The 22,126-nt window shown below is 43.3% G+C and overlaps 1 protein-coding gene across 1 annotated transcript in view; it reads right to left on the reverse strand.

Annotated features, from left to right (window-relative positions):
• Window positions 1-2,987: 2,987 nt before the first annotated feature.
• The window catches only part of LOC124261519 (RPA-related protein RADX-like), a 32,193-nt gene continuing 13,054 nt past the window's right edge, over window positions 2,988-22,126 (reverse strand). Inside the window, exons 9-15 of the mRNA XM_046695839.1 lie at window positions 18,761-18,864; window positions 17,484-17,618; window positions 9,721-9,888; window positions 6,371-6,483; window positions 5,944-5,977; window positions 4,605-4,785; window positions 2,988-4,378 (exon numbers count right to left, since the gene is read on the reverse strand). Of these exons, the coding sequence (XP_046551795.1) occupies window positions 4,065-4,378; window positions 4,605-4,785; window positions 5,944-5,977; window positions 6,371-6,483; window positions 9,721-9,888; window positions 17,484-17,618; window positions 18,761-18,864 (1,049 nt within the window). The 3' untranslated portion in view covers window positions 2,988-4,064. The remainder of the gene's footprint in view (window positions 4,379-4,604; window positions 4,786-5,943; window positions 5,978-6,370; window positions 6,484-9,720; window positions 9,889-17,483; window positions 17,619-18,760; window positions 18,865-22,126) is intronic.

The following is a 22,126-nucleotide window of genomic DNA, read 5'->3' on the forward strand; positions in this document are numbered from 1 at the left end:
GCTTTTATTGCTATATAACAAATCAAGGAAGAAAAGTTTAAAAAGTTTTATAAAACTAAACTATCAGCTTTTATTGCAATAATGTATATAACAAATCAAGGAAGAAAAGTTGAGAAAAATCAGTTTTATAAATATATTCAAAATTGTCACATACAAGACAGTGAGCCATTTTGGGGTTGTTACATCTTTAAAATGTAAAATCATGTGGGGAATTGAACCGGGTCTTTTTCAAAAGTTAACAAAGTACCCCACCGCCACAGCTGTGAATCAACATCATTCATACCACCAGGATGTTAATGTTGGACATAGACATCCTTGTTCAACACACACCAACAAACAAAGTGATGAATGAGAGGTGAGATGAAAGAGTCCTCCAGTCAGTAGAGACCCATCTATGAGTCGTGGAGTGAGTTTTTTAACACAGGCTTTTATGTCATAGCTAAGATTTAGCAATATTCAATTTACGCGTCTGTAAATAATCGAGTCTGGACCAAAGACAATCCAGTGATCAACACATGACTGATTTTGATATCCAGTGGCATAGACTTCACAGTATAAAAACTAGCATTCATTTACCTTTGCTTCAACAAGGAAGCTCCCACGGATGACACATGAATTTCAAATATGCAAAATCCATTTAACAATAATTGCACAAATCTGTTCACTAAAACATAACAATAAACATGAGTGTGTAGCACCTGCATGTACAGAGCAGATTAAAAGTTCTATGTGGGATATAGATCTGAATTCCTTCATTGTGAGTGTGGAGGCTTTATATTTTCTGCCCATAAGTAACCATAACTCTTACGATATTGAAATAAACAGCATTAGTATTGTATGTAATCACAAGAAAGATTGGTGTATTGCTGTTGGTTCCCCACTATTGACCGGCTTTCTCGTGATGAATGGTGTCTGTAGGTTACGTCTCAAATCTGACGGTATCAGTCTTTTATCCCACATCAAACTTTCGAACTGCTCTCGTTCTATACACATTTATACATATTGTCAACATACAGAGAAGAAAGTCTGTTGTTCCTCTTCCAACAATAGTTATACTCAAAGGTAATAGTAACTGTGACTTACTTATTCACAATCTATCCATCTATCTGTATAACAACACAGCTGAGGTCCTTGTACTTGAGACAACATATACCCAAGGTCAAGGCAAACTGACATTTGGTCTCTGAAAATTGAAAGTTTTGATAGGAACAAATAAATCTATTTCAATTGAAATGTATCGTCAGTGATATGTGAGATTCAGATGGAAATCTATCTTGCATCATTTAGAGCTACTACATTACAGAAAGGGCTGGGCAGAAGGGAAAATAATATAGTTCAGGGTCTACAAGACAGACTAGGTGTACAGGCTTGAAATTTGTTGTCAAGATAACCACCAACTGGTCCAAAACAAACCGATAAGACCTACAGTCCCTGTATCACCCCTAGAATAGACATCATAGTTGGTACCCCTGTTAGGAGTCAAACCTTTAGAGTGTTGGACACTTTGACTACAGAGCTAACCCTACTGGCTTGATATGATTACAGGACATACAACAGACACTCAAGTAGGAAGACTTGTTTGTTGTGTAACGCTACACTCAGCAGTATTCCGGACATATGGCAGCGGTCTGTAAATAATCGAGTCTGGACCATACAATAAAGTGATCAACATTATGCGCATAGATCTACCCAATTGGGATACGATGACACGTGTCAACCAAGTCAGCGAGCCTGACCACCTTATCCCGATAGTCACCTTTCATGACAAGCATGGGTTGCTGAAAAGTAATTCTAACCCTGATCTTCATTGGTTTACATTGGCATAGGACATACATGATATCATTTGGCTGCTGTCATGCTTCAATACAACAGAGTTGTGTGACTGTTTACATGAGGATGTGTATAACAAAGTACATTATAACAGGTGTGACACATCGTCAGTATTCTGCAGGTGTCTATACAATATGTTCATCCACCAACCGTGAAAACCTGCTGCTCTTCAGTGTAGTTTCTATTTTTAACCAACACATCAAACCATAGCTTGGTTCTTGGCATCAACATCAGGCAAAGACTGAATTTCATCGGCGGATCCAGACAGGGGTGCAGGGGTGTGCACCCCACTTTTGTCCTGAACATTTATTAAATGACCATTGAAAACTGATGGAATTGAAGTGTGCACACACACACCCCTTCTCAAGAGTATGCACCCCCCTTTCTGAAGAAGCTGTGTCCACCTCTGAATTTACACAAGGTTCAGTCACAGACTAGTTAAACACAGCCTCATACCATTAGCTGACTTACAACAGACACTCTCCACTACTACATCACATTTCAGCTGTATGGACTCAAGGGTGAGGGATGAACATGGTGTATACAAACCTGTGATGTAGACACTAAGAGGATAAAACAAACATGTGGTCCAGCCATGTCATACAATTAAAATACACACATAGTCAATAATTTAATACCATAATGCATGAAAATGAATAATAAATTAAAAACATTAATGAGTTAGCAGGGTTTAATGTTGCTTTGAATTTTGTTTCAGTAATAACATGGTGAGTTTTATTTGGGAGGGAAGCTCAAAGTGATGCATGTCTCAGATCTTTACCACTTTGTTGTAACCCACAGACAACTGGGATTCTAACCAGTCATAAGTTTCTTGCATGACCAGCGTCCGCCCAAGGAGCGGAAGGTCATGGGTTCAATCCCCGACCGCGTCATACCAAAAGACGTTAAAATATGGTACTTGTTGGTCCCTGCCTGGTGCTCAGCAATAATGGGTACAACAAGGACTGGTCGGCTCGGAGTCAGTATAATGTGTCTGAGTAGGGTATTCATGCTTCACTGCGGCATGGTATCTCAGTGGGCTAGCACTATAAAACCAGCTTAAGTCTGGGCTAGTACAAGCAGCCGCACATACACATACACACGCATGCACGGCGTGAAATGAGCAAAATATTCTCAAGCACGATGTTAAACCCAATTTCACCTCACCTTCTTGCATGACCAAGGGGCACAACTCTGCACAGCAAAAATCGAGCACCTTTGACGCCTCTCCCTCCCATAACCCCATATGACAAGAACATATAGTATCCAATGTTAAGTGTACAATATGTAAAGATACATCCTCCAAGCTCAGTGACACCTGTGTTGTTCTGTATCCAGACAGAGGTGTCACTGTTTGCCTTGTGGAAGGATATGCAGGCACTTGTCAGTATATCATAGATGAACAGTCTCTAACAGTGCATTGCATACTTTTCCCTGGCTTGACAACGAAGTTCATTCTGTTTCAACCCACTGCCCAACACATGCAGAATCATGCCAAAGGGTCACCTTGATTTTAAAAGAGAAAAATTTACAAATCCACTTCATTATGTGAAGCAAAAGAGTAATCAGATACCCACATTTCATCTAAAAGCCATTAATAAATATTGAAATCAAATAAATATTGAAATCAATTATTACTTCTGTATTAAAAAAACAACCTAAAAGTAGGTTGTAACCCTTTCTCGACTAATTCAACATATTAAAAGGGAATAAATAAATTCAGACCCACGCAGTTGTCTTGCTTTCAACTTACTCAAGGTAAACAGTAAACCATTACTAGATCTGCAGGCTGTTGACATGTATTGTCTTGACATGTGTCTCATGCCCTGTCAGCAGACACATCAGCATTCGTTTGTATGCATCTTCAGTAATTGCTATCTGTCCATGCATGTAATCTGTCAAGTGGTCATGAGATCAACCATCACCAGTAACAGCTATTCACCACATAATCCGCCTTGCAACAACACATACGTCCTGTTGAGTACAACATCATCACTAATATACTCATCTACCATCACCGGCAACAACGATTCCTCGCACAGACAGCTGTGCTTGAACATGTACAGACACTTGAGTACAACATCTTCATGAATGTACACTTCTACCATCTCCGGCACCAACCATTCACCACACAGCCATTCTTGCTACAACATGCACACACACATGAGTACAACTTCATGGTAAATGTACTCATCTACCATCACCGACAACGATTCATCGCACAGCCATCTGTGCTACAACACGTATGCCCTGTTGAGCACAACTTCAACATGTGTGTCGGAATCTCTGTACAGATCCAGGACCACCAGGAACCGCTGACTGCCATAGTTCTCCGCCGAGTGTAGGAGCTGGCGGACATTCAGTACAGACACTTCCGATCCTTCCTCGTTTGTTTCTGTGTCGTACTTCCCTTCTAAGAAATCAGCAAAGTCTGTACGCTTTGGGAAATCAACATAGCTAACGTCTCTCAGAGAATGTAATAGAACATGAGTATTGAGGCCTTGCCAAGTTGTAACGAACATTTCCTCAGATTCCTGGAATCTTGGCCCTGGAATGACATAATATTTATAGAAACAACACAAATATATATCTCTTTCATTCAGGTGAGCCTAAATCAGTAATACAAAGATACAAATATTTGGTTTGGGTTTAACACTGAACTAAGCAATATTCCAGCTATATATACAAAATATTTTGCTTAAAACAAATTTACACTACCAAACGAATGGACTGAAACATGAAGACTGGAATCTTCCGGAACTACAGGTACAAACCTCCAACTTCTGGCTTTGGCTGGTCAGTAGGTGGGAGGTTGATCCAGGTCAGTTTGTCTCCCCTGTTATAATATACCGGACACAGATGACTGTCGGACACCTCGTGGTCACCCACAGAATCAAAACGGTCAATGTTCTGATGCGTGTCAGCATTGACAACTGTTTCCAAAGGGTTACCTTTCTGCAGAGAAGAAAGTATCCATGAGACAGCACCACAGCTTCACCAGCTTGATAGAGAACTCTTTCATGATTATTGTTTTGTTTGTTGTAAAATGCTGCACTCAGCAATATTTGAGGTGAGGTGAAATTGGGTTTTACGCCGTGCTTGAGAATATTTCGCTCATATGACGACGTGCATGCGTGTGTATGTGTATGTGCGGCTGCTTGTACTAGCCCAGACTTAAGCTGGTTTTATAGTGCTAGCCCACTGAGATACCATGCCGCAGTGAAGCATGAATACCCCACTCAGACACATTATGCGGACTCCGAGCCGACCAGTCCTTGTTGTACCCATTAACAAGTACCATATTTTAACGTCTTTTGGTATGACGCGGTCGGGGATCGAACTCGCGACCTTCCGCTCTCCGGGCAGACGCTCTAACCACTACACCACGGAGGCAGCAATATTTGAGCAACATGATGGTGGTCTGTATATATTCAAGTCTGGAACGTACAATCAGGAGATCAACAGCATGAGCATTGATCTATGCAATTGGGATATGATGACATGTGTCAACCAAGTCAACCTGACCAGCGAACCCCATTAGTCACCTCTTACGACAAGCATGCTGAAGATGAATTTAAACCAGATCTTCATGAGTAACCACTTATTCAAATCAAATAAATGAATGAGTGAATGGGGTTTAATGACAGTCAGTCAGAGATGGGGGTTGGTGCGTGAGTTGGGTCACTGTATTTCAGTTGTCCCTGCACGTCAGCTTGATATGGAAGGTTTGTTTGTTGTTAACTCCACACTCGGCAATATTCCGCTACATAGCCGCTGATGTGGAAGGAGACGCTAGGGTGATCTAGGACTTTGAAATCTACAACTGTGGTGGAACCATAACAAGCAAAGGTATTGTGATGACAAATTTAGCACAAATGTAGTTGAACCCATAAAGGGATATAACTCTGAGGCAGCTCAGATGAATGAGCGAGCCATGCTCCCTTGCAAATAGGCATGGCAAATGTGATCAGTAGTGTAAATGTGATTACATGAATGCTGTATGTTTAGATGACATCCAATCAGCTGTGTCACAAAATCAGATTTCTCTCAGCTGACACCAGATTTTATCCCTTTACTGTACAAAACATAACACTTTTAAAGGTCTTTACAAACCTGTTTTTTCTTTTTTTTTACCTGAGCCATTGTTCTGAAATGAAACAGGAGAATATACATTGAGTCTAACAAACTGCAACATGTATACTTTCGGAACACATGGAAACAATTACACTGACTGACTGAGTTTGGTTTTACACCGCTTTTAGCAATATGCCAGCAACATCACGGCGAGGGACACCAGAAATGGGCTTCACACATTGTACCCATGTGGGGATTCGAACCCGGGTTTTCGGCGTGACGAGACAACGCTTTAACCACTAGGCTACCCCACCGCCCCTGGAAACAATTACATGAAGGCTGAAATATAAATAACGATGATTAACAGGCAATGATTGTTACAGAAATGATGTGTGCAATTCAGAAAAAGGCATTCTTATCGTAATAAATTATTCATATGAGTCAAGAAAGAAATAGTCCTACTGACGTTTCCAGCCCATGGAACTTGAGAGCAGCTAACTTAGCCTGCACATAGAGTCGTATATGTTGCATGAAGCTGGACCTCTCCAGTGTTTCTCTCCACGCACTGCATGGAGTGATCTGAAACATCAGTACAATCTTCATCCACACATACATCATGCAGAACTCATGTATCATGTGAAATACACTATGTCAATGACATGCCAGAAGTTATCCTTGAGTTCTACAAAAGTTAAATTCTTCATGTGAACTGCTCTCCAACATTTACTATTACATCAGTGATCTGCAATTTACCGATATACTATGATGTTGAGAACTGATCTTAACATTTACTGTTATATCAGTGATCTGCAATTTACCGATATACTATGGTGTTGAGAACTGATCTTAACATTTACTGTTATATCAGTGATCTGCAATTTACCGATATACTATGGTGTTGAGAACTGATCTTAACATTTACTGTTATATCAGTGATCTGCAATTTACCGATATACTATGGTGTTGAGAACTGATCTTAACATTTACTGTTATATCAGTGATCTGCAATTTACCGATATACTATGGTGTTGAGAACTGATCTTAACATTTACTGTTATATCAGTGATCTGCAATTTACCGATATACTATGGTGTTGAGAACTGATCTTAAAGGTCACATGCAACGTAAAACACAACTTTGCAGATTCTGATACCTTTCGGTATGGACTTACCGAAAAAAAGTGTCAAAAATGCAAATTCAACTTATAAAGTTGAAAAACAACGCGATGAAAAAAAATGTGCGAAATCGGAGTTCAAACGTTTCACTAATTTTCCCCAGACTTTTCTGGGGAATACGGGTTTCAACAGCTGGCTGCGCGCTCATAGCACGTCTTGAGTGAAATAGGTTCCTTAACTTGGAAGCGGGCTGTCTGATGAATATACCGGTGAAGGCTTTGGTGTGAGCTAGTTTCATAATGTTTTGTTGATATCTCACATGCGCTTGAGCTTTTTGTATGTTATGACAGTAAATAAACTGTTTATATAATTTCATTTGTCTATTTCACCACACGTTCTTCTTACCGAGTCACTTTCTCAGTTCGATGCTTAAAAGCAATGTCATTATTTAGAGTTGACCACGATTTCTAACTGTGATATAGATATGTCGCTATCACAGACAAAACTCAATGTCTTGTTTTATTGACACCAGTGTGTCTGCCTGCCTGTCTGCTAATGACAATATTCAATACACAACTGCGATCACTGACCACATGCAATTTGAACTTAACACCAATCAGGCTATACACCATAAACAAAACGCTGTTGATTTATGGCCCGAGTTCGGTCTCTGTCACATTATGTAATTACACAGACAGGCAGGTGTGATACTTGAACACATGACATGTTATGATGTCTGTTGATTGCAAAATGTTATACACAAAAATGAGGATGTATTTACAAAACCCAACTTTTCTATATATACACACACAATGACCCGCGAAGGCGGCATCTGCTAATGAACCAGCCGTTACACTTGAGTGCACACCCACCCGCTCTGACTGGGTTCGGTATCCTGGCTGCTTCGTTTCGAGGGAGGTAAACCCAAGTACAAAATATTGCACTTTTGATTTGCGATTATACGCTTATAATTTTGTTTATTTGTTTTTTCATAATCAGCAATGCATATTATATGTCATGAAGAAGTGATAATTGTGTTTTAATTATGTTTGATTTTTTGGTTGCATATGACCTTTAACATTTACTGTTATATCAGTGATCTGCAATTTACCGATATACTATGGTGTTGAGAACTGATTTTAACATTTACTGTTATATCAGTGATCTGCAATTTACTGATATACTATGGTGTTGAGAACTGATCTTAACATTTACTGTTATATCAGTGATCTGCAATTTACCGATATACTATGGTGTTGAGAACTGATTTTAACATTTACTGTTATATCAGTGATCTGCAATTTACCGATATACTATGGTGTTGAGAACTGATCTTAACATTTACTGTTATATCAGTGATCTGCAATTTACCGATATACTATGGTGTTGAGAACTGATTTTAACATTTACTGTTATATCAGTGATCTGCAATTTACCGATATACTATGGTGTTGAGAACTGATCTTAACATTTACTGTTATATCAGTGATCTGCAATTTACCGATATACCATGATGTTGAGAACTGATCTTAACATTTACTGTTATATCAGTGATCTGCAATTTACCGATATACTATGGTGTTGAGAACTGATTTTAACATTTACTGTTATATCAGTGATCTGCAATTTACCGATATACTATGGTGTTGAGAACTGATTTTAACATTTACTGTTATATCAGTGATCTGCAATTTACCGATATACTATTGTGTTGAGAACTTATCTCCAACATTTACTGTTACATCAGTGATCTGCAATTTACCGATATACCATGATGTTGAGAACTGATCTTAACATTTACTGTTATATCAGTGATCTGCAATTTACCGATATACTATGGTGTTGAGAACTGATCTTAACATTTACTGTTATATCAGTGATCTGCAATTTACCGATATACTATGGTGTTGAGAACTGATTTTAACATTTACTGTTTATATCAGTGATCTGCAATTTACCGATATACTATGGTGTTGAGAACTTGATCTCCAACATTTACTGTTATATCAGTGATCTGCAATTTACCGATATACTATGATGTTGAGAACTGATCTTAACATTTACTGTTATATCAGTGATCTGAACTTATGATGTTGAGAACTGATCTTAACATTTACTGTTATATCAGTGATCTGCAATTTACCGATATACCATGATGTTGAGAACTGATGAACATTTACTGTTATTCAGTGATCTGTTATATCAGTGATCTGCTTAACATTTACTGTTATATCAGTACTATGGTGTTGAGAACTGATTTTAACATTTACTGTTATATCAGTGATCTGCAATTTACCGATATACTATGGTGTTGAGAACTATTGTTATATCAGTGTTGAGAACTTATCTCCAACATTTACTGTTACATCAGTGATCTGCAATTTACCGATATACTATCGTGTTGAGAACTTATCTCCAACATTTACTGTTACATCAGTGATCTGCAATTTACCGATATACTATTGTGTTGAGAACTTATCTCCAACATTTACTGTTACATCAGTGATCTGCAATTTACCGATATACTATCGTGTTGAGAACTTATCTCCAACATTTACTGTTACATCAGTGATCTGCAATTTACCGATATACTATTGTGTTGAGAACTTATCTCCAACATTTACTGTTATATCAGTGATCTGCACTTTACCTATATACTATGGTGTTGAGAACTGATATTACATTTACAGTTATATCATACCGTGATGTTTGGGTACTGAGACTTGAACTCAGCGAAACTGTGAGGTAATGGGGGATAGGAGAAGTAGCCACCCACGGACATGTCCAGCTCCATGTCACTGAGACGGCGAGTCAGGTTGATCATCCACGCTCTGACGGACGGGGACAAGGCATGTTGGGATGACACACACTGGAAACAATGGAAGCAGTCAGAGACTTTATAATCGCAAATAGAAGTTTGTTTTAGTTTTTACTGACTGACTGAGTTAAGTTTTACGCCGCTTTTAGCAATATTCCAGCAATATCACGGCGGGGGACACCAGAAATGGGCTTAACACATTGTGCCCATGTGGGGAGTCGAACCCGGGCCTTCGGCATGACGAGCCAACGCTTTAACCACTAGGCCACCCCACCGCCCGTTTTAGTTTTTAACATAAGCATGATAAGGGGAATAATATCTCCATCAAATGTGTACCTCAAAAAATGGTAGTATGGTATAATGCATATAACTAGTTTAAACAAGAGTCCTCAGAAGATGACTTATCCCCCCGGCCCCCACATATCTGAAAGAACAAATCATCTGACAGTTAGTAACATCAAGTCCAGCTTGATGTCTTTTAAGACTAAGCCCAAATCGTTTTCATGGAAACCCGGAAAAATAAAAATGCCAAAAATCTGTAAATAGCAAAAGGCACCACTTCAAGATCTGACTCATGAATCTGCCAAGTTCTGTTGAAAGATATAAATGGTTTTCGAGTTGTGCACCAGAAACAAAGCCCATCCCTCCCTTTTGAGACTAAGTCCGAATCGTTTCCATGGAAACCAAGAAAAAAAAAATGCCAAAATTCTGCAAATAGCAAAAGGTGTGTGTGTGTGTGTGTGTGTGTGTAAGTAAAAAAGTGACTGTTGCAATCATTAAATTTAGCAAAACTGTCAATTGCATATTGAAAATTTTAACTATAAATTGTATATTTATATACTTATCCTATCTCACGACTTGCACCTCTCTCTCTTCATTCGACCATGAGTGGAAACGAATTCAAACTTTGCTCCAAGGCCTACCTTGCCCCTCTCCCGTGCTGTGCGTGCCTTCTGTGTCAGTCGTGCTCACTAGTCCATGACAGCACGAGGCATGCGCAGTCCTCACCCACGTGATCACCTCACATACTCATTCTCGATCTTGGAGCCATAAAAGGACAAAACCGGAACGGTGGTAATCTATGTAGTGGGGAGGTAGGGAGGGACTTTCAGCGTGAGATAGGATAAGTATATAAATATACAATTTATAGTTAAAATTTTCAAATTTTAAACTTATCCTATCTCACGACTTGCACTTATCCCACGGTAGGAAGGTGGGTCATAGATTACCGAAATTCAAAGGCGATAACAGCTAAGTGTTATGCCCAAACAACCGTGAGGAGCAACTACAAGGTAGGCAAATAACTACCAAGTTACTACCTGCGAGGGTTAGTTCGAACCCATTGACTTACTAAGCACAATTGCTCCCAGGGACCGGGATTCGAGCAATGTGGTGTTCAGTCACTACCTTCACAAAGTGAAAGGGCGTAGCTTAACGAAGTGTAATCAGTCGCCATCGCCCGCGATTTCCAAGGTACCCCGTAATAAAAGTCTAACGACTAGTATCGGGCCAGCCCCTGCCGAAACAACCCCCACAGACACCGTCCGAGGAGGGTGAAAGAGAAATTGAATGGTAAAACTCACAATTTTAGCGTTCAGTACCACAACATCATCTTATGACTTCCATTACTTACCACAATAAGATCACATAGATGTGTATAGGCACCAGGAGCATGAACGCTCGAGAAGTGTAACACTTCGAGGGAAGGACTCACTTCACTGACTTAATTACTCCGTGGAGCAGAGGACAGTAAGTGAGGTGGCGACTCTCTGTAGTCTCAAACAAATGAGAGGAGAAATCTAAATCCCGGGAAGGCGTAAATCAGAAAAAGTATTTCAGATTTATTCAGATTGTACACAAGCAGAAACGATCGCTACTTGGGATCAACTGCACAGTGGGATCCATATAGCATCGGAGCACAAGGAAGTTCATTATCTGCGATGTTGTGCGCTGATAACTGCTGGAGCAGGACGAGTGGTCCAAACTGATGAAGGCCTTGAATATCCGTCACCGACACATCTCTGAGGTAATGAGACGAAAATACTGTGTCAGATCGCCAAAAACAACCCTCCATTATGGCAGTTAACGAGCAGTTGCTATGCAACGCCATAGTAAGAAACCAATGCCCTGGTTTCATGAGGGTTGACTGCCGTAGAGGTGGTGGCAAACCGGCAAAAGTGTAGGCTCGTAGTATTGTGGCTCAGCTGGCAATATGTGAGTGTTGTGCAAGAGACTTCGCCTTTGGAAGCAGTAGACAAGGGTATAAACAGTCTCTTACGCATGACGGGCTGGCGCTCTGGCGATGCTTTGTTGGTAACGCCACGAGAAGTGTAACACTTCGGGAATGACTCACTTTACTTACGTGAATAAATCCGTGGAGCAGAGGACAGTAAGTGAGGTGGCTGACCTCCAGCGTCTCAAAAGCGAGACCTGCAATGGTCAGTTCGAACCCATTGACTTACTAAACACAAGTGCTCCAGGGACCGGGATTCCCGAAAGCAATGTGGTGTTCAGTCACTACCTTCATGAAAGTGAAAGGACGAGCTTAGCGAGTGTAAACAGTCGCATTACCACGATTTCCAAGGTCTGGCGACCAGTATCGGGCCAGCCCCTGCTTCGACACAACCCCACAGACACCGTCCGTGAGAGTGAAATGGTAATTGAATCGAAACTCACAAGTCCCAGAAGAATCGAAGACACAAATCAGAAATAAAATTCAGAATTTTATTCAGATTGTACACAAAGCAGAAACGACATAACTGGTGATCATCTGCGCTGAAGCTGATGGTTGTCCCAAGTGCCGAACAGGCGATAATGACAATGCTGAATTCCAATTCGTTGTGATGAAGGGCCCTTTCTCCTGATGACCACTGCTAGGCCACTTGATGGAGAAAGTGAGCTTCCAGCTTGCAAGATGTGCCAACGAATAGGTGTTGAGTGGGTATGAAGGGCACCTAGAGACTCCAACACAAACATTCCACTTGTTGAGCCACCAACGAAAGACTGAATGTAGTTGGGCGGGATGACGAATCAACTCCCCTGGGGTTGTCGTCCCCGATGTATGGGCACAGAACCATCTGAAGAGGGCAAGCTGCAGCTGGCCCCTGTCAGTCAGCACTTGTGCCGACGCCAACCACCTAGTAACTTCTGCCACTGGCGAAAAGGTGTGGGTTGGACCAACACTAGTGGTGCGTTGCACTGAATCTTGTCCCACCTCTCCTAGGGCACAAACATCATGACCTGGGTGTTGAATATTGTCCCAATAAGAAGAAACAGGGTCGGTGTTACCCTGATTGCTCAATTTAGCAGCCATCCTAATTGCATGAGCAACTTGATGATGAACTGTCTGTGGAAAGGAAGGACGACTGGATCCTGCTGGGCTTGAACACAGTCGTCGATATTGTTGTCAATTGTCACGCTTCGACAATGCAGGTAGCTGGTTAACAGAATGGCTATCTGAGTAAAACCCAAGGGGCTGCGCATATGCCCATACAGCAGGATCCTCCATTGGTATCAATGACGCCCCATAAAAGTAAATCGAAGATACTTCCAATAGTCTGGATGTATCCGGATGTGAAGGTAGGCGTCTCACAGGTCGAGGGACTGACTGACTGACTGAGTTTAGTTTTACACCGCCTTTAGCAATAATCCAGCAAAATCACGGCGGGGGGCACCAGAAATAGGCTGAACACATTGTGCCCATGTGGGGATCGAACCGGGGTCTTGGGCGTGACGAGTCAACGCTTTAACCACTAGGCTACCCCACGGCCATCGCAGGTCGAGGGAAATGAGAGGTCTAACCACTCTTGCCTCTGACAAAAAGTAAGTAAGTTAGTATGGTTTAACGCCGCTTTTAGCAATATTCCAGCAATATCACGGCGGGTCTGACAAAAAGATATCTCCTGATATAAGAACGTTCAATAAATTCGAGCAACTACGCCAGTTCTAACGGAGTGCTCAATGTAGTATAGTCGGCGATGGAGATTGTCAGTCAATCTACAGGAACGTTCACATTATAAACAAATTGTAGAAATTAAGTAGGATCGGTGACCTCAGGAACGTTTCTTTGGCCGAACAAAATAATGGTGCTTCAGGTGGAGTGATATAGGTAGTAGATCGCTGCCTGGTGACAATCCTTGCATAATGCAGTGACCTCTGAACTTCGGTGCTTGACTAGGCAAACCGTTCCGCGGGTGTTTCTGTCCGTCACCCTCAATAAGCAGTCTCTCTCGACTGGCTGTCAAAATCCCGACACAGTCACTCTTATCGGGGAATGGCAGCGTTCGTTGTTACTTGCATTTATAGGCTGGACTTGGTATCCGATTAAGTGGGACCAAGAGAATTCTGCAAGGGCACTTCATAGTCACTCTAATCATCAAAATTCCGGTAAACAAACAGTAGTCCGCCATTTGCAAACGTTACACACGCAGTGACAAAAAATACGGACAACCTGGTCTTTGGTTAACGGGCGAGTCGCAACCCATAAATTCGGGCTGAGCTATGCTGGCTATTTGACAAAACATTGCGGTACCATGCGCCAAGAACTTCATCCATTTGTTATCTGTCCAGAAACTTGCTTATCATGTAAAACAAAGGAGCTGAAGATGACGGAGCCGTCTGCAACAATTGCACCAAGGGATACACAAACACGCTGTTACGAGTAGTCTGTAGTAACAAGACTCATCGGGCGTCGTAGAGTATTCCTGGCTGCAAGCGTATCTAGTTATGCCATATCGGGTGGTTGCAGAACTGATATCTACACCGAAGGGTAGAATCGTTGAACCGAATCATTCATCAAAAGTGAAGATCGGATGGTAGATTAAATCTGGAATGAGATGAGCTCCGGTCGCGGAGGACTCTTGAGAACTGGGATCGCCAGGCCGTCAAGTGCCGAAATGCGTGATATCTCTAGATGACTGCGCTACTAACAACACATGTAAATCAAATCGGCATGGTGAAGCACATAGCTACTACCTCTGTACATTGATCTTGAGCGGCCAGGTGAACTGGTTCGACGATAGGGAGCTTTCGACCTGGTGAAACGATACGAGCGGCTGGTAAATCAGTTCAGGGTGGTGAGCGGAAAGTTGGCGTGATCTGAATCAGTCCGATGTGATCTGAATAAAGTGACTGATCTGGATCGGTTCGGTAATCGAACCGGTTAAATGATCTCAGCTGATGGAGAGATCTAGAGCGCTCAGATGAACCAGTGGCGAGGTGAAATGTTCGGCCGAGGTGAATCGTTTTCGTTGCTGTGAATTGAATCGATGATGTGAACTGTTTCGCGGCGATAAAAACAGTCTTAATATTATGGCAAACTGAGTCAATGTCGTATTCACATGCGTGGCGAAAACGGTTCGATCTGGTGAATCCATTCGTGTATGGCGAGCGGATTGATTAATGGCTTAATCGGTTCGGTCCTAGTGAATCCATTTGGTATGGCGAACCGATTCGGTGGTGAACCGGGTTTGGCAATTTGATGGTTCATACGGTCTGGTGAAACCATATGGTATGGCGAGAGCGATTGGGTGGTGAATCCATTCGGTATGGCGAACCGATTGGGTGTGGTGAATTCCACCGGTATGGCCGAACCGATTGGGTGTGGTGAATCCATTCGGTATGGCTAAAACGGTTCGGTCTGGTGAATCCATTCCGGTATATGGCGAACCCGATTAGGTGTGGCGAATCGGTTTGGCGATTTGACGAAGTAGATCGGATGTGTGAGTCAACTGGCAACACAGAAGCGTTTTGATGAGGCGGAACCACGAAGACATCTAATGATGCGCCCATAAAATTATCACCGTTCGACATGTGGGGAAACTGCGGACGGCGAGCAGTTAATACCGGTCGTTAAAAGCGGGGGTTTGTCGGGTGATCAACTGTTGAAGTGTAACGAGCTCTGTCTGCCAGCCGCCGGGAACAAGTATGTCTACATGCTCTAAAAGCGTCCTTAATAAAGGAGCACATTCCGATAACGTTTGCTCAGGAACATGGCGATTGGGGATCGAGGAAGTAAATATTGTTACAGTGTGCGCAAAATTACGCTACTGAGTCTAGACTGACAAGGCGGGATATCCTGATTCACCTAAAGTGAATGAGACCGACCGAGAATCACTCTGGACGAAAACACACCTTACGGCTAGGTGAACCGGATCGAAATGGCCAACCACCTCGACCAGAACTGAGACTGCGACTCTGACGGGAATCAAAAGCGCTGATGGTGTGTCGAACTGAAACCTATGTTGAGGTGAACTGAGTGGAATGTGAACCCGTTCGTCCTGGTGAACCCTTTGAGTGCGTGAATCAGTTTGGTCAGGTGAACCCATTTGATTCACGTGAATCAGTTCGATTCGGGTGAACCCATTCGAAGATGTACTGGTGAGCCGGCTCGGCCGTGTGAGCGGTTGACGGTAATGAACGGCTCGGCTGTGTGAGCGGCTCGGGGAAAGTGAGCGAGACCTAGAACGACTCCTCCCAGCCCGTGGAAATAGGAGAGCTGAAGTGCGTTCCAACAGCGCCGATCCCGCTTCAACGATGAATGCTTAGAAGTTCTCGAAGTCTGTGATCGTTCGAAGAAGCAGACCCTACGAGATAATGTAGATCGCGGGTCTGGCGTAGAAGAAATATCGGTCATTACCACCCTGGTACGCTCATGAGAACTTAAACTGGGTGAGGGAAGCTCCCTAAAAGCCTTCTAACGTTCTCAGATAAATAGGAATCCGACGAAGCCTCCATAAAATCTTAGTCAGGAGACGCGAGGCGATTGAGAGCGGTGAGCAGTGAGGGTGGGCGATCTAAGCATTGTTTCTTAGCGGAGATGGACCAGACCCCCAGAATTAGTCCTAGCCCTATCTGCCAAAGCGTCTGGCACAAGCACGTTTGTAAAATTTAAACGCCTCATTAGACAGACCTGAACACTTCGGACAGCGTGTGTCCCAGTCACAAACACCCACATAATCAACACACGATGTGTGTGGGTCCCATGCTGAAAAAACTTTATTACAACGGGCGCAAAACATCCGTTTACTGGCCTGAATAGGCTTAACCATTGAGCAAATCTCAGAGGAAAAAATGTTCACGTCCACTCAGTGGAGCGACAAGAAAGAGAATGAGTATGTGAGGTGATCACGTGGGTGAGGACTGCGCATGCCTCGTGCTGTCATGGACTAGTGAGCACGACTGACACAGAAGGCACGCACAGCACGGGAGAGGGGCAAGGTAGGCCTTGGAGCAAAGTTTGAATTCGTTTCCACTCATGGTCGAATGAAGAGAGAGAGGTGCAAGTCGTGAGATAGGATAAGTTTAAAAATTAACAGATTATTGAGAATCTTATTGTAGTAGTGAGTGAGGGAATAATGTTTTATGCTGCTTTTAGCAATATTCAAGCAACATCATGGTGGGGGGACACTAAAATGGGCTTCACACACAACTCAAGTGGGAAATCGTACCCAAGTTTTAAACATGGACTTTCTCCAATCAAACACTGAAAATTGTCTCTACATATAGTAACAAACTTTCAGCTTCTCAGGACATGGAATGATTCCACATCTGTAAGATTTTGGGACATCCATCTCCCCCTCTATCCCCTGAAACCATCCCCTTGACTCATCTTAACTAGGGACTGTCAGTATACTATTTTACAATACCTGTGACACTGCAGTAGTGGTGACGTAGACGTGTCTGTGTTGGCGAGAGTGTCGGAGGGAGGCTAGGTTGTGTCTAACCCTCACATGTCGACACATCACTACTTGGTGGGGCTTGAGGCTATCAAACACGGAATCCTAGGAGAAGGACGAAATGGTTCAAAATGAAATCACTAAATGATCACTGACCATCTAAAAATATTAGGGGAGATTTATCACGTGTAACTGACATTAACTGATACTGTTAATAATGAATAGTCATCACTAAACTAAATACAGTGGAAGCCCTCTAAACAGGCATACGTTGGGACAGGCAAAAAATGACGGTATAGAGGGCGTGCCGGTTTAGAGAACTTTTCCCTTTTCAACCTGAGAATGATCCGTGTCGTAAAATACGACTGAACAACATGTTGATAGCCATCATATTCTTGTCAACTTCACTCTGACCTACACTGGCACTTTTGCCGGTCACATTGAACTGTTTGATGTCGTATCGTGTCTTCCTGCGTGCCAGCCAACCATCTGATGCCTTAAACCTTTAATTCTGATGCCTTTAATTCTGAAGCAAACTGAATTGCCGAGAAATAGGCCGAGATACCGGATGCCGATTTAGAGACCGCTAATTACTGTACAAATTGGGCGGCCTTTGTTGTGTCCAAATACGGAATAGACTGATGCCGAATTAGAGGGCATGTAAATGATACTAAATCAACTAGCTTCTGCCGGGACCAAATCCTAGTGCCAATATTGAGAGCATGCCGGATTGGAGGGCTGCCGGTTTATAGGGCTTCCACTGTAATGCAAATTCTGGCATTTGGCCTAGATATTTTTACAACTGCACCTGCATTACTTAGGCAATAACTAGCGAGTGACAGGGAACGACAGATCATATTTCCCGAGTTATATTAATTACGTAATTTTCTCGAGACTTGTCCTTCCCCGTCACGAGTTGGTTATTGTTTTTATTATCCATATAAGTTTTTGATCTAAAAAACGCTAAAATGAAAACAGTAACCCGCGATGAGGGAAATCCCCATATCCCAACTCGTGACAAAATCTGTAAATAGCAAAAGGCAACACTTTACGTTCTGTTTCATATATCTGCCAATTTTTGTTGAAAAGTATCAAACAGTTTTTGAGTTATGCTTACGGCTGGCCGGATGGACAGACGGACAGACGGACGGACAGACAAGATGTCGACTGTATCCCCCCCGGCATGTAATGAAAATGAAACAACCAAGTTTTTATGACAAATCCACATATGTTTGGTGATGACTGACCTGCCCCTTATACATCTGAAGGATGAAGGGCTTGTCGTGGGTGTGGTCACGGATGTGAACCCACCTCATCAGCCAGAACCCTCCACTGTCCCCATGTGTCCGACCTGCAAATACATACACGGACATAGCAGCTGCAGTAGAAAAACTGATCTGCCAGCTTCAGCATACTAGCAACTTTGTGTCATATGTCATTAACAGTTCAACCATAAGTCCATTTTAGTAAAATCTAAATATTTTTTATATTTGTATACTTATCCTGCACTACTTACTTCCTGCACTTATTGCTTACGGCTCGAAAAGCGTGGCTTGCCAGACGATGTCAAAAAGACGTAGAACTGCAATCACTTCCTGGTCTCGGCTGCTTACTCGTCTGCGCATGCGTCACCGGAAGGTGACGTCAGCCACCTCAGATTATTGCTTAGAAATCCCACAGATGGCAAAACTAAGCGGGGAGGTAGCTGATAGCACAGGGTGGGCTCCTTATCATAAGTAGTGCAGGATAAGTATACAAATATAAAAATATTTAGATTTTACTAAATTTTAACTAATCCTGCACTACTTACTTCCTGCACTTTATCCGACAGGCTGGAAGGTGGGCGTGTCATCTGAGGGATCGCCTCGCTTACGTAATAGCAGCCAGCTCAATCCGTAATCCCGTGCTCGGAAAGCGTTGATAACGCCTATAACAGAGAGCTTAATTAGCGAGGGACGATCAAGTAGCGGTAATTCGCAAATAAGACTGCGCCTTAAATGAAAAGAACCCACTAATTTTAAAGCTGGCGAAGCTTAAGGAATGCAGCAAAAAGCATGGACTTGAAAAACAAGGATAACTCCTTAACTGACATACCTAGTTGTTTGTGAAGAAAACAACTCATTCCCCACATGGTGGTCCGTGGAAGGAAACACAAGGCAGGAGGGTCACTTTCTTCGGGAATGGCGAAGTTGCTGAGCAACCACCAATGGTCCGAAGCTGTGGACATCATTAACGCCCTTGACAGCCATGTCACGCAAGTAATGACTGGCAAACACTGTGTCCGACCGCCAAAACAACCTTGCATAATGGATGACACAGTGCAATTACTGTGAAGTGCCATAGTCGAAGCAAGTGCTCGAATCTCGTGGGGATGAGAGGACGTAGGAGGGTCCAGCCCAGCCGCTTTATATGCCTGAAGAATGGTTGTTCTTAACCATAAGGCAATAGTGTTTTTGCTGACATCTGACTGCGACGCCCGGGACAGTGGAAGAAATAAACGTTTCCTTGTACCACGAACGCCTTTGGTGCGATCAATGTAAGTTTTGAGCGCATCTAATCGGACATAACAGTAATTCCGCGATCGCCTTCAGAGCCAACAATAGATGATAATGGCGGGATGGAAAACTGGCGATCAGGTTGTCCTGGTAGTTGGTTTTTAGCGATGAAATCCCAACACATACCTAAGTGCACAGAACCATGACGACGACGTTCAAACTTGATCCTAGTCACGTCAAGGGCGTGAACCTCACTCACTCTAGCCGCAGTCGCTAATGACAACAGAAATGCCGTCTTCCTGGATAAATCAGCGAGGGAAGCGTTATCAAGAGGTTCATACGGTGCACCACGGAGATGGTCTAAAACAGTGTTGAGATTCCATGCCGGGCGGATCTAAACTTCAACTTCTGGTCTTCAAGTCGGAATGAGCCGAAGCATGGCCTGTAATTCTGGGATTTTGGAAATCCTTCTGTCAGTGGGAATCGCTAAAACAGAGCTAATTGCCGCCAAATACGTGGCAATGGTGCCTCCCTTCAGACGCTTCTGGACGCTCGGAGATAAAGTAAGAAATCTGCTATGAACTGAGGAGACACAGTCAGCGGATCCTGCTTCTTGGTAACACAAAAACGCTCAAACGACTGCCACTTGTCGCCATACAAATGTCTAGTAGAAGTTCTGTGCGCCGTCGCGAATGGCTTTGGCTGCTCTAGCCGAAAAACCCTTAGCACTCAGTGCTTTCTGCAAATGGTCCATGCGTGCAGATTGAATCGGTCTGGAGCCGGATGCGAAGATGGCTGTGAGGGTGCACTAGAACGCTCCTCCACGGGTAGAGGGAAGGATCTCCTACCACTAGACTTTGTAGAACGGAAACCAGTTCCTGGCTGGCCACCAAGGCGCGCGACCAAAATTAGTCGAAGCAAGTTGTCTCCTTGACTTTGGCGCAGAACTTTGGGTAATAGAACTGGTGGCGGAACGATACGCCGCGAAGTCCCTCCCATGATAGGTTGAGAGCATCCACCGCCCAAGCCGCTGGATCTGGGACTGGGGACACATACACTGGCAGTTGATGGTTTTGGCTGGTGGCAAACAGATCTATGTTTGGATAACCCAGTGCGTGACTTAAAAGAGTGAAGGCCTCCTTGTGTAGCATCCACTCGCGGGGAGCAACTCTGTCGGTCTCGAGAGCGCCTGCTAGTATATTGCGGCACCTCGAATATGCCGAACTCTCAACAGAATGTGGAGATCGTCGACCAGTTGAAAGAGCCGAAATGTCTGATCGAGGAGAAACTGTGAGTGTGTCGACTTTGCCTTCGTGATGTACCATACGACCGTGGTGTTGTCTGTAGCCACTAGAAGACAAGTTCCTCGTAGTCGATGTGCCCAATGATGAATAGCGAGGATCACGGCCTCCAACTCCAGACTGTTTATATGCCAGTTGATGTGTTGACCGACCACAGGCCGGAGGCTGTCTGGTCGCGGTAAGTGAGCGCCCAACCCTGCAGGCAGGCGCCCACTTAACAGTTGGCAATCCGGAGGCTGCTCTGTCAAAGAGACTCCTCCTAAGACGCTCAATGGGCGAGTCCACCAAAGAAGATAGTGATGTAACTGAGGTGGAAGGCAAAACCGTTGATGAACGCCTGCCCGGATTTAATGTATGGTTGAAGAAACCGCTGCAGAGGACGAAGTTGAAGACGCCTCTGCTGGTAAGATCCTGCGCCGACGCCAACAATCCCAGAAGTGACTGCCACTCTCTGAGGGACAGAGGTTGGGAGAGTGCACGTGGAATCAGAGACTGAATCTTGTCCCACCTGTCCAGGGAATCTGAACTAGGTTCTTGTCCGCCTGGAAATGGCCTCCGATGAACGCCAGAGTGTGAGTCGGAACAAGCTCGATTTGTCCAAGTTGACCAGCCACCCTAGTTGGCTTAACAGACGAAGGGTGAAATCCGTTGTTGTATAAGAAGTAGACGGTCTAACAGGTGCATAAGGCAATCGCCCAGGCACGGTCGAAATTGATGCCCCTCAAATGTAGATACCGGAAATAGGAGTTGTGATACGCGGTGAACAACCACGGGCCGTTGAAATTCCAAATGGGAGGACAGCCCATTGGAAATGTTG

Source organism: Haliotis rubra, unplaced genomic scaffold, assembly GCF_003918875.1.
Source record: "Haliotis rubra isolate DU_JTF1 unplaced genomic scaffold, ASM391887v1 Scf80, whole genome shotgun sequence".
Lineage (NCBI taxonomy): Eukaryota > Metazoa > Mollusca > Gastropoda > Lepetellida > Haliotidae > Haliotis > Haliotis rubra.